At 41.7% G+C, this 13,638-nt stretch overlaps 1 protein-coding gene across 7 annotated transcripts in view; it reads left to right on the top strand.

Annotated features, from left to right (window-relative positions):
• The window catches only part of MEIS2 (Meis homeobox 2), a 659,015-nt gene that overhangs the window by 627,518 nt on the left and 17,859 nt on the right, over window positions 1–13,638 (top strand). For 5 of the 7 annotated variants that reach the window (XM_033951333.1, XM_033951332.1, XM_033951331.1 and 2 more), the window contains exons 11-12: window positions 12,338–12,448; window positions 12,683–12,775. In XM_033951333.1, the coding sequence (XP_033807224.1) occupies window positions 12,338–12,448; window positions 12,683–12,741 (170 nt within the window). In that variant the 3' untranslated portion in view covers window positions 12,742–12,775. The remainder of the gene's footprint in view (window positions 1–12,337; window positions 12,449–12,682; window positions 12,776–13,638) is intronic. The other 2 variants (XM_033951329.1, XM_033951330.1) reach the window with 1 other exon arrangement.

Genomic DNA, 13,638 nt, shown 5'->3' with positions numbered 1-13,638 from the left:
CCAGATAAACGTTTTATAAATATTTTTAAGAATTTTTTATATAAGAATTATTTTTAATATATGCTAAAAGTGCTTAGCTTTGTATATTCAACGCTAATCGGGAGGGTGGAAATATATTAAAAATAATTCTTATATAAAAAATTCTTTAAAATATTTATAAAACGTTTATCTAGTCCGATGACGAGTGGGAGCGTAAAGCCCCGCACAATGAGATGGTTTGAGTGTGTGGTGGCCCGCTGAGGACCTGAAATTGTTGTTAAGCCAGATAGAATGAAGTTTGGCAAATCGGTAAGATAACATCTTGCTGAGGCAGACTGATATATGATAATATTCTTCATTCAAATCAACTATAGTAGTGCCTGGATTGAATTTTGACATTCCAAGCTAGACCTGCTATAAAAGTGTCTAAGTGCCAAAACGATACTCAGACTGACCAGAGTGATTAAGTTATGACACCCACACTAGGGTTTCCAGACTTCCATATTTCCCCGGGCATGTCTTCCTTTTGAGGATATGTCCAGGGTTCCGGACAGCTTTTCAAAACCCGGCACTTTGTCCAGGGTTTGAAAAGCCTCCTCAAATCGCCTCGGGCAGGGAAGGAGTCCACGCATGCGTGGATGTCAAGCAATAACGTCACATGTGCATGTGTGTGACATCACCGCATGACATCCACGCATGCGTGGACTTCCTTTCTTCCAAATGTGATTTGTGGACAAGAGCAGGCGGCCAGGAGTAGGAGGCAGACAAGAGCAGACAGTGGGGGCGGTTATGGTGCGACTGGGGGCAGGATTAGAGTGTGGATGGATGGAACTGGGCCGGCCTGGGGTCAGATCTAGGAATCCAGATTTTCCGATTGGAAAATCTGGCAACCCTACCCCACACACTCTCCCAGTGTTCATTGACCCCCTCCCATCTCCCTCAAATCTGTAAATACCTGTCTCTAGAACAGCAGCACTCCAGTGTTAAGGAAATTACACTGGTTGTCAATTGAGGCTAGAATTGAGTTTAAGGTCTTGACCGTAATACACCATGTGCTTTATGGCGTCTCACCATGGTGCTTTGTCCAAATTTTGAAAAGGTACATTCCAAATCGAAATTTACGCTCTGAATCAACTTTGAGAATAATTGAGGAAAAGGTTAAGAGGTACATTTATTTAAAAAAACTAGTAGAGCTGCTGTAGCTATAGCAGATCCAAGACTTTGGAATACACTGAAAGGGACATTGAGAACATGTACAAATTTCAGGTCATTTAAAAAAAACTGTTAAAGACCAGATTATTTGTGAGTGCCTTTTTTGATCATTCTGAAGTCAGTAGAGAATATAGCACTCCTATATGATTGGAATATAAGATGATGGTCTTTTAATGAGTTTCTTTGACATATATTGTAAAGTCCTGTTATTTTTATGTATGTATTAACTGTTACCTGCTTAGTTGATAAGTGGAATATATATTTTTTAAATAAACAGTATGGGAAATCTCCGTAGAGCATCACACAGGTGTCTTAAATAGCTTGGAGAGTGGGCTAGTGAGCTATAGACTTAGGCCCATAAGCCACTCTAACCACTACATTTATGGTGGAAAGTGTGAGCCCATCAAAACCCTGTAATACTGCCACATACAGTAGGTGCCACCTGCACCCATAAGGGCTATTGGGGTAGTAGACCGGAGGTTATAGTAGGTTTGGGGAGAGTTTTGGAGGGCTCACCATAAATTATAAGGGGGTTATGGTGAAATGTACTTCTGACACCCTTTATGTGAAGTTTACAACAGTGCCCTCTAAGGTACCCCACTGCTCTATTGGCATGTCCATGTAGCCGTACATTACAATGCTGGCCCCTCCCACATCCAAATGGTCTGGATTTGGATATTTTGAACTTGGATGGTTTTGTAGTCTAAAATGGCAAGCAAATTTGGACATCCTAATGTTGAACATCCAGCCAGCTAAGACATCTAAATAGGCAATTTTCAACCCAAAAAATTGGGACATTTTGTGATGTTGTCTCAGTGTGCACAAAGCCACGGGCGGCGGCTCCTCGCGTATGCTGCGCCTGAACTGGAAGTCTTCTCTCTGATGTCACAACATCAGAGGGAATGCTTTCGGATGAGGCACGGGACGCGCGAGGAGCCGCCGCTGCCTGTGGCTTTGTGTATACTGCGGCAGTGAGGAGGAGGGAGCTGGCCAGAAGATAACACCAGGGAAGGCAATTAAAATGCTGCATCGCACCTGTGCTGTAGTGTATTCTGTGGTCCGAGATTCACTCGTTTTTACATTGCGTGGTCTCCTGTGCACAGTGTTGTGTTAAACTCATTAAATCCACTTCAGAATAGGTAACCTGTCAACTTCTGTCCTCTTATACATATTATGAAACCCTCGCACTCCCTACTGGATCTGATTATCTCACTATGCTTCCCCAGAGAGGTATTAATGAATGCATTCTTATTGATTTTGAGAACGACACCCGTGTATAACTTTTGATGTGTAAACCAAATTGATCTCATAATATGTACTGTTGCATACCTTTTGTTATTAAACATTTAATCAATACCTTTGATATATCTATATACACTACCCTGTAATTTCTTATGATTTTCTGTGATTTTATCTTGAGTCATGATGAGGCTAGGACACTATTAGGTTGGGTGGGAATGACAACTGTCTTCTTAATTTTACTAAGCTTAGTTCTTGATTAGTGAACCCCTTTCTCTCCTCCCCTTGGACATGGACAGACTCTTTGGAATACCAATAGACTTCATCTACACCTTGTTTCTGATTATGGTGAAGCCTCTTCAGGCTTCAAGAGGGGAATGAGGGAGAAGACCCTTATGAGAATGAGGGTGAAGACTCTCTCATGAGATACATAGGGCTCCTTTTACTAAGATGTGCTAGCGATTTTAGCGCGCGCTACAATACCGCATGCACTAAACACTAATGCCTCCATAGAGCTTGCATTAGTATTTTTCGTTTTGCGCGTGGTTAGCGCGCACTAATCTTTAGTGCGCGCTATAAATGCTAGCGCACCTTAGTAAAAGGAGCCTATTGTGTTGCTGAATTAAACTTACACAGGATTTGTGAACAGTGCAAAAAGCATTTCTTTCCCCGTTAGCACAAACAACATGTTTTTGAGAGAATTTCATCTGTGCCCTAGAAGGTGGCAAACATCTGCTGACTGTAACAAGTGTTGGATATACTATTTTGGGACTTTCCAAGAAATGCTTGGGTCACCAGAGAAACCAAACCACATAACTCCAGGTCAGGACGTCATGGCCACAGTGGCATTAACCACAGCTGAAAATAGCTGACAGATCTACATTCAAACCTAGGAGGGGAAGGGGGAAGGAGGGGGGGCCCACTCTCAGGGATTATTGGCCTTAGTATTAAGAATGCATTGTCAGGGAAAATAGAGAAGTTATATTTGACACCAAGTGATACCATGCTTCATTATGACTCAATGATCATTATGTATACCATCCAATCAACAAAAAAAATGATGTGTGATAATCCAATAGAAACTGAGTATATAATTAGTAACCAGGTAGTACTCTTAACCCTAGGCTACTAAACTAACTGCTGACTTATGTTTTAGGACAGATCTCACATAACAGATGCCGGCACTCTGTATGTTATCATCCGTTGGCCTAACTGCTGTACTATATATTATTTCATGTAAGCTGACTTCTGTTTATTACTAATAAACCTATATTATATACAGCAATTGGGTTGTCGGTGTGAGGTCATTTAACTTACTTTGGAGGGGCTAGCAGCGGCTTCTCCATTGCCAAGTTGCCTCAGCAATAGAGTTTATTTTGACAGCAGGGCTCCGCAATTGACTTGCGTTGCCTTTGCAATCAACTGGTAGATCGCTATCGACGTGTTGGGCACCCCTGGATTGGACACTGGATTTAATGTTCATAATAATATATATGTGAATGGTTCTATTTTCTTGTGAGGACCTTTTCTATTTTAATGGAGTTCTTTTTGCAATTTTCATTTTTATTGTTTAGATTCCCCCCTCCCCCCCCTTTACAAAACTGTGGTATGGTTTTAGCGCTGGCCACGGTGGTAACAGCTCCAACGTTCATAGGAATTCTATGAGCGCCTGAGCTATTACTGCCTTGGCCGGCGCTAAAAACTGCGCTACAGTTTGTAAAAGGGGAGCTTATATGGAAACCGCTTTGATATTTTAATTTTAGCTAAGCAGTATATAACATGTTTTAATAAACATAAACATAGATTGTGAGCCCTCCAGGGAGAGAAAATGCCCATTGTTCCTGAAGGTACACCACTTTGATAGCTCCTGGACTTCCAGGCAGTATATAAGAAATTAAATGAATAAAACTATAGTAGGGTTTCTGGAATCCAATGGTTTTACTAAAACTAGGGCTTATCAGATGAATCAGTTTAATTTCTTGACTGGGTGATCAAGGAAGAGTGCTACATGTGATATTCTTTGATTATAGCAAAATCTTTGACACAAATTCACACGGGTAAAGTGACTTATAAATAAACTAAGTGCTCTCAATATGGGCCCTAAAGTGACTGACTGGGTTAGAAACTGTTTGAGTGAAAGGAGACAAAGATTATGTTAAACGGAGCTCAGGCTAAGGAAATGAACGTTGTCCGTGGTTTGCCACTTGGATCTCTTCTTGGTCTGATTCTTGTTAGCCCATTTTTGTGAGAGATGTTATGTAAGGATTGTTTGGTAAAGTTTGCCTCTTTACAGATGATGCCAAATTCTGCAATAGGGCAGACGCCCCTGATAACATGAGGAGGGATCTAGTGAAGCTTGAAGGGTGGTTTAGAATTTGGCAGCTAAGAGTTTAATGATAAAAATACAGGGATATGCATTTGGTCTGTAAAACCCTAAGGGAGTGCACAAAAAAAGAGCTGGGCTTGAGGATGATCATATCTGATGATCTTAAGGTGGCCATAAAGTGGAAAAGATGATAGCAAAAGCCATAAGAATGCTTGGCTGAATAGGGAGATGAATGGCCAGCTGGTAAAAGGAAGTGAATATGTTCTGCATAAGTCTCTGGTGAGATCTGTAGGAGTAAACCAGAAATTCAAAACCTAGTAGTAGGTAGAGACATGTGACTCATATTTTTATAGCACTTTGGAATTGTGATATTAAAATTGTGTCCCCCTAACTTGGCAGATCTGAGTTCCAACTCTTTTTACTGATAAACAACTGACACAAAACGAATCAATAAATAGAAAATGAAATTACCCTTTTCTACCTTGGTTGTCGGTTTTTCCACTTTATTCTGTCTTCTCTTAACTCTCTTGCCAGGGTATTTCTTCTCTCTCCATGTCCATCATTCATCTTCCCTCTGCATCCCTTAGTGCCCTGTTTGATATCTTCCCTCTGTGTTCCTGCTCTTCTGCTATGATGAGCATCTCCCTTCTCTGTCTCCTTATTCTCATCTCCTTTTTGTGTCCATATCCCTATCCTTCCTTTCCATTCCCAGCATTAACCTTATCCCTCTCCATGCCTAGCTTCTCTCTTCATTATTCCCTTCTCACACATCACCCACCTCCACCTCTGGGTCCAGCATATTTTCATCTCTTTTCCATCCCTCCTGTCACTCTATCACCAGTAGGAGCCAGCATTTTTCATCTTCCCTCCTGTCCCCAACCCCCATTCCCACGGGCCACTCGTTCTCTCATCCCTTCCTCCTTCCCCCTGCTGCTTCACCAAGGGGTACAGCAAGTGCTACCTTCTCTTCCCTCCCTCTTTGTCATGTATTCCCCTCATGGGTCCAACATTCTTCCTTCTCTATAATTCCAACATTTCTTCTTCAACTTCCCACCTCATCCACACGTCTAGCAAATAAAATGCTTGATTTCCTTATTCCCTCCCCTTCCTGTTTCCAAACTCTACTCCTTCCCACAACCCAGCTAGTATCCTTCTGGCCTTGGGGGCAAGATTTTACTAATGCTAGGTGATCTGGGCATCCCAAGTACAGTTGCAATTTGAAGCTTGGACCTCTGCAGATAGTAGATCTTTTATGTTAATTTGGAATCTGTACTGTGTCTGATGATTAGATCAATTTGTGGTTTTTAGGCAAAAGACATGTTTTATTATCCCCCCCTTTAACCATTGACTCCTGTTGTTTCACACTTTATGTGTGATTAGATACAGGAAATTCAGTAGCTATGTTTATTACTTCTGGGGATGAAACTATTTTAAATTTTGTCCTGCCTTCCTTTTAGAATCAAAATATCAGGCAGAGAGATTAACTCCTGTGTTAACATGGCACAATTAGTATCCTGATCCAAGCAGCTGTTAGTTTGCTGCACAGGTGCCCCCATTTTTCTTCCATTGGGTTCTAGAGAGGCTCTGCAATTAAGCAAGAGAAACTCTCCCTATTCTCCACTGAAGTGGGAAGGGCTGCCTCCATTACATCTTCATTACATATTTTTTTGTCTCTCACCCACCCAGCCCTCCCTTTTTCTCATCTTACCCACCCCTTCCCTCTTCCTGTGAGACTGCCATTGGAATGCTTATATGTTTCTCTTATATACCGTATATACTCGAATATAAACTGGGATTTTTAGGCCCAAAAAATAGGCCCAAAAATGGGGGTTCCAGTTTATATTCGGGCCAGCGCCCACCCAATCCCCTCCCAGACTAATTGCAGGCCTCCGCTGGGCCATCAGGCTCTGCACCCTGTCCCACGCCCTGTCCATCATACCTCTGCTGCTGGAATCCCTGATGGTTTAGAGTTGTAGCGGGCAGGAGCAAGCGTTGCGCATTCCAGCCCTGCTGATAACCTGGTTGGTCACTGCCGCAAGTTCCAGCTTCAGCCACTGAGCGGTACTGAGCAGAAGCGTGCTTTCACGCTGCTGCTCGGCGCTGAGCAGCTTCCTGAATGGCTCCTGCGAATTCTCACTAGAATTCATGGGAGCCATTCAGAAAGCCATTCAGAAAGCCGAGCAGCAGTGCCAAAGCACACTCCTACTCGGTACCGCTCAGCGGTTGAAGCCAGAATTTGCAGCAGCGAGCGAATGACCAGTTTAGCAGTGGGGCAGGAGCACAAAAAACTCACTCCTACCTGCTACACCTCTGGACCACCATGGATTCCAGCAGCAGAGGAGGTATGATGGACAGGGCAGGGAGGGGACAGAGTGGAGAACCTGGGAGGGAGGGAAGGGGACTGTGTGCAGTGTTTGGCAGAGAGGGAGCTGGGTGCAGAGCCTGGCAGGGGAAGGAGGGAGGGGGCACTGGGTGCAAATTCTGGCAGGGCATGTGAATATTAAGCCACTCTACTTGTATTCAAGTCAAACATTTTCCCCCTCTTTGGGGGGAAAATGGGGGTCTCGACTTATATTTGAGAATTTACAGTATACTGATATTTGTCAACATTTGCATATTTCTGATCTGAAGAAGGATTAGCTTCGAAAGCTAATAAAAATGCATTAGGTTAGTCCAATAAAAAGGTGTCAACTTATTTCCTTTATGTTTTGTTTTATTTCTATATATTATCTGTAAAACACTCTGGAATTATGATATTGAAATGATGTCCCCCTAACTTAGCAGATCTGAGTTACAACTCCTTTTACTGGTAAACAATTGACACCAAACTAGTAGTAATAGAACAGATGTATTTACATGACGAATAAAGCTATTTGCAAGAATAAAGACAGAACTATTAGAAAATCAAAATTGCAGCTCTATAAATGTTAAAATGACCACTGTCGGATATTAGAATGAACACACGCATCCTGACATAATTACGTGCCTTCAGTTCATTACCCAAAGAAAGTGATTACACAGTATGTCTTATACCACCTGGACAGCTATCCAAGTCTCTTTCCCTCAGGAATGGCTGAAGGTGTTCCAACATTGGCTGGTCCATGTGACAATGGCACAAAGCTCAGATGATAAGATTAGCAGATAGTAGTCCTTTTATATTATTTTGGAATCAGCTCTTTCTCTGATGATTAAATCACTTTATAATATGTGATTGGCTGTGCCTTATACGTTATAGCTTAAAAACCCACAAGAATGTCTTTTGCCAGCATTCTAGCTATTTTTCATACAATACAATAAACTGATTTCTAGACCGCATAACCAGATAGTACGATGCGGTTTACAAAATAGTAATAAAAGATACATTAAATTGAACAGTTAGAAGAAAACTATTTGCCTCTAAACTTATTAAAGAGATAAGTTTTTAATTGCCTTCTGATATGAAGGTAAGAGTGTGACATGGAAAGGAGGTGGCCCTAAATAATCTGTGAGATCAATATGACCAAAAGTCTTTCACTTTGTTCATATACTTTTGTCTTTCATCAGCCAATTTGAAATGTTGACAGGATCACAGGTATCTTCTTTAGCAGATTTGCCTGGCCATGTTTAAATGTTTTCAAAGTCTTTGCTTTCTTAATGCAGAGGCATTGTATCTCTGTGATCTGGAGAGGCAACTAGAGAATGACACGGGAACAAATCTTTCCCCGTTCCCGTGGGAACTCATTTTCCCATCCTGGAGAGTTCTTTTCCTGTCCCTGCCCCATTCCTGCAAGCTCCGTCCTCATCTGCACAAGCCTCAAACACTTTAAAATCATACGTGTCCGAGGCTTGTGCGATTAAGGCAGAGCTTACAGGAATGGGACAGGGACAGCGACAAAACTCATGGGGATGGTGAAATTGAGCTCCTGTGGGGACGGGAACAAATTTGTCCCCATGTCATTCTCTAGAGGTAACTTCACCAGCATAGTACAGACAACCTCTGTAATGCGCTAGTTATAGTGGCAGGGATCTTAACTTTACTTACCCCATTATACTGTGTACAATTCTGGAGACTGTACCTTCAAAAAAATATAAACAAGATAGAGTCAGTCCAGAGGGTGGCTACTATAATGGTGATCTTCATCATAATTCATATGGGGACACACTTGAAAACCTCAATATGCATAATATGGAAGAAAGGCAGGGGAAGGGAAATATGATAGAGGCATTTAAATATCTCCACAGAATAAGTGCAAGGCAGACAAGTCTTTTTCAATTGAAAGGAATCTCTGGAATGAGGGTGCATAGGAGAAAGGGGATAGACTTAAGAGTAATCTAAGGAAATACTTCTTTACACTAAGGGGGGTTGGTGGATCTGTGGAACAGCTTCCCAGTGGAGGTGATGGAAACCAGGACTGTATCTAAATTCAAGAAAGCATAGGATAAGCACATAGGGTCTCTAAGGAAAAGGGAGATATAGGCTCTGTTTTACTGAGGTGCGTTTAGCGCAGGGGTGTCCAATGTCGGTCCTCGAGGGCCGCAGTCCAGTCGGGTTTTCAGGATTTCCCCAATGAATATACATGAGGTCTATTTGCATGCACTGCTTTCATTGGATGCTAATAGATCGCATGCATATTCATTGGGGAAATCCTGAAAACCCGACTGGATTGCGGCCCTCGAGGACCGACATTGGACACCCCTGGTTTAGCGTGTGCTAATTTGATTAGCGCACCATAGTAAAACAGGGGGATAGTAATTAGTATGGATAGGCAGACTGACTAGGCCATATAAGGGCTGAAATTCAGACGGCAGGAAACAGCCCAGCTAACTCCCCCAGTCGGCACCAACTCCAAATATTCAATTTCGAGCCATTCGGGCAGGGGGGGAGGGGGCAGTTGGCGGCTGCTAATTTAACCAGCTAAGTTAATATTCAGTGTTAGCTGGTTAAATCATTAGCAGTCAAAGATAAGCCTGCTATTTACGGCCTGGTTTGGTCATTAAACATAGCTGACTAGTAAATGAATATTTATGACAGCCAGTTTACGGCTAGATTCTAGCCATTAACCATGAATATTCAGTGGAGATAGCCAGCTATCTTCTGCTGTATATTAGCAGTTAGCCAGCCAAATGTGATTTAACCAGCCAAGAGCCGGTGATTGAACTTGTTTTTGAAAAATAATCACACCACCATATTCTGAGTAAATTGTTATGTTTTTAATACTGTATCAGTTACAACCCCATAAAGGAAATTATAGTAATCAAGTTGCACTAGAATTAAGACTTGAATTAGAAATGCAAAATTAGGTTCATAAAAAAAGGAATGAACTGATCTCAATGGTTTATACTCCCTAACTGTTTTGTTTTCTTGGGCTTCAAAAGTTAGCAAGGAATCCCAGATAGCTCCTAAAACTCTCAAAGGAAAGTCAATTATAAACATGTCATTTTTATTTAAAGCAATAGTAGTTGGGAAAAAAAGGAATGTCTAGCTCAGGGGTAGGGAACTCCGGTCCTCTAGAGCCGTATTCCAGTCGGGTTTTCAGGATTTCCGCAATGAATATGCATGAGATCTATTTGCATGCAGTGCTTTCAATGCATATTCATTGGGGAAATTCTGAAAACCCGACTGGAATACGGCTCTCGAGTACTGGAGTTCCCTATCCCTGGTCTAGCTCCTAGCCATTATATTTTAATTTTCAGCAGGCTTTCATTTTCAATTTTGTTGACGCAATTTAAAAACCTCAAATGTAATATATCAACATTTGAGGATTTGTCTTGTAAAACAAAAATGTCATCGTCTTATGAATTCAGGAAGTTGCCCTTTTCTAGTTTCAGTAAGATATTAAAAAAAAAAAAAAAAAATAGGTGACAAGGGCAAGCCCAAAGGAACTCCATAATCAGGACTCCAAATATGCGAACAAGATCCGTTAGTTTTTACTGCATAGGACCAGTTTTTCAAGAATTTCTCAAACCAATTAAATGCTATGTGTATACAGTATATAGCTGGATACTCTAGTTCTTTATAAAGGAAAGTAAGGGCCAGATTCTCTAAAGCGCGCCTAATGTTATGTGCCAACTTAATTAGCAAAATATCTTTAATAAGCTCAATAATTGCTAAAAAAAAAAAAAAATGTAATTGGACGATAGAATCGGATAGGTGCCTATTCACCAATAAAAAAATTTTTTTTTAACAATTATTGAGCTTATTAAGGGTATTTTGCCAAGTAACCCCCTCTTTTATAAAAACCCACAGCACAGACCGGCGCGGTAAATGCTCTGACACCTGTAGGAATTGAACGGACTTCGGAGCACTTGCCACGCGGCACTCGGCTGCGCAACTTGGTTAAAGGGGGCCTTTAGGTGCCTAAAAGGTGCATACCTGTAGACGCCCTATAGAGAATCTGGCTGCCTATTTTCTTTTATAGAATACACTTCTACCACACGCTCCCTGATGCTTAATTAATTTGCTTGGTTTTATATTCTGTCCGCCCCAAAGAGCTCAGAACGGGTTACAGTTAGCAATTGTAGTTTTACAGTATATAGTTACATTCATAGCATTGTGACATAACATTGCATAGGTTATTCTCTTGACATTATATAGTTTTAGAGAAATCTTGGATAGGGTCACTTGGGCTTAAATTCTGCAACCGGCGCCTATTGTTAGGCACCTATTTTGAAGGCAACCGCCTAGATAAGCACCTATCGAAACTGAATAACAAGCTCAATTAAGTTTTTTAATCGGCAATAATTGAAGCTTAAGCGCCTATCAAGAAAGAGCCATTCTCTAACAAGACGCCGCTAAACATTTAGGTGGCCTTCAAAAAAATAGGTGCTATGCAGGCTTCGGGTTAGAGAATCGCTGCTCTTAAGCGTGCTTATGTGCTCGCATGGACGCCTAACTTTTAGTTGTGCCTAGAGCTGGCCTATTTATTGGGTGCCTCCAAAATAGGTGCCGCTCAGTCTGATTCACTAAACAGCACCCAATTTAGCTTGAATCGCACTGAACGCACCTATTCAGTGCCTAACTTTTGGCGCTTCTTATGGAATTTCCCCCACTGGCCCTCTTTTACAAAGGCGCACTAAGCATTTTAGCATGGATTTAGCGCACGATAAATCAACGTGTGCGCTAACAGCTAACGCATCCATAGGATAACATGCCCGCATTAGCGTGTAGCGCATGCTAAAAAGCTTAGCGCACCTTTGTAAAAGAGGGGGACTGTGTCACTGTGATATAACGACTGGGAATCCCACCCCACAAGAGCTATGAATGCTGCCTCCACTACATTATGATTATGTTTGTTTGGGGCTTTTTTTATTTTCTTGTAGTCCACTTAGGTATAAGCTGAATATAAGATTTTTAAATAAATAAATAACCCTAGGTCCTTTGCATGGTAACCTCTTGCAACACTGTCACCGAACCTTGGGGCCACTGAATACACTAGTCTAATGCAGTGTTTTGTGTGCTGTGTAGTGACCCAGGAAAAGCATGATTTGAGGCTACCCCAGTGGTGACAATATGATGTTTCAGTAGTGACACTGGAACAATTGCTGATTGTTTGCTGTGTCTTTTCTTCTTTCTCCTCTGTGTCCACGATTGACTACAATCAGGTTTTCTTCTTGATCCTTCAGTGAGCCAAGGAGCAGCATATAGTCCTGAGGGTCAGCCAATGGGGAGCTTTGTATTGGATGGTCAGCAACATATGGGAATCCGGCCTGCAGGTAGGCCCCTGTCCTTCCTTGGCATTACTGCTTTACATTCTACTCACCATCCTATGGACTCCGTCTACAGTCCATATGCCCTAATTTGCCACAGAAAAACTTCAGACCTATGGTATTTCCTTTACCCTAAGGAGTTTCCCCTCACCCATAGGTGATATAGTGAGGTTTTACTCTTTCTTTACTTTCCGTTTTAATGATTTTCTAGCATAATTGTGGATTTTGTCTCCCTTCTAGGCCCTATGAGTGGAATGGGTATGAATATGGGCATGGATGGGCAGTGGCACTATATGTAGCCTTCACCTTGGACAGCAATCACAAAAAAAAGGGGTGAGTGTTATTAGACTCTTTATTTTGATTGACTTGACTTTGCTTTTCATGTGTAATGTGACACTTCCTCTGCCTTCTCTCATTTAGTTCTTTTTATCTTACCCATACTCCCTTTTTCAAATGGATGTCACATAGAAACCCATTATCTATTAACTACAACACAATCATATTAAGTTCCTCCTTTCCTCATGTGATTTTAGTCCATTCATTGTCTTATCCATCAACCCTGGGCTTTCTACTTTTTTCCAAGACAGGATGATGAAGGTCTAGAAGACACAGAGATAGCAGCTAGAATATTCCAGTTAAGCTTTGACTACAGTCTGACTTGTGTCTCTAGGCCTGAATGAAAAGGGCCTTTCCCCCATTCTCTGCCTATGGGAAAAATCTCACTAGAATTTAAAAAAAAACAAAAAAAAACACTTTCTCCTTGTCCTTCTGAAGCAGCAGAATGCATTGGAAAGGACTCCTGACGACACAGAGTTATCTTGCCAAGGCAGTGACAAGGAAAAAACACTTCACACTCTGCTATGCAAAGGTCAGCAGATGGAGCTAGAAATGTCATTCATAAGGCAGGCAAGAAGAGCTTGTCTTTCATTTTATTTACTGCTCTAAGCTCCTACATGGCCCAAACTCAGACTTCATGCAAATCCTGGATGTGCAAGCCAGGTCCCCACCCCCACACATGCACACAGGGATCTTGGGGGCACCAGTTGACTGAGTGAAATTAAGCAGGCTCCAGTGATGCGGTAAAAAAGGGAAAGTGAAACTGTCCTGTGAGTGGCATAAATCTGTCAGGATACGATTGATGCCCAAATTATCTTATATGCAAAGATGAAATGCTGTAGTTCATTATGCCTAGTCTA

The sequence above is a fragment of the Geotrypetes seraphini genome, chromosome 7, assembly GCF_902459505.1.
Source record: "Geotrypetes seraphini chromosome 7, aGeoSer1.1, whole genome shotgun sequence".
Lineage (NCBI taxonomy): Eukaryota > Metazoa > Chordata > Amphibia > Gymnophiona > Dermophiidae > Geotrypetes > Geotrypetes seraphini.
The sequence above is the reverse complement of the archived record's forward strand: the minus strand, read 5'-3'. Positions and strand labels throughout refer to the sequence as shown.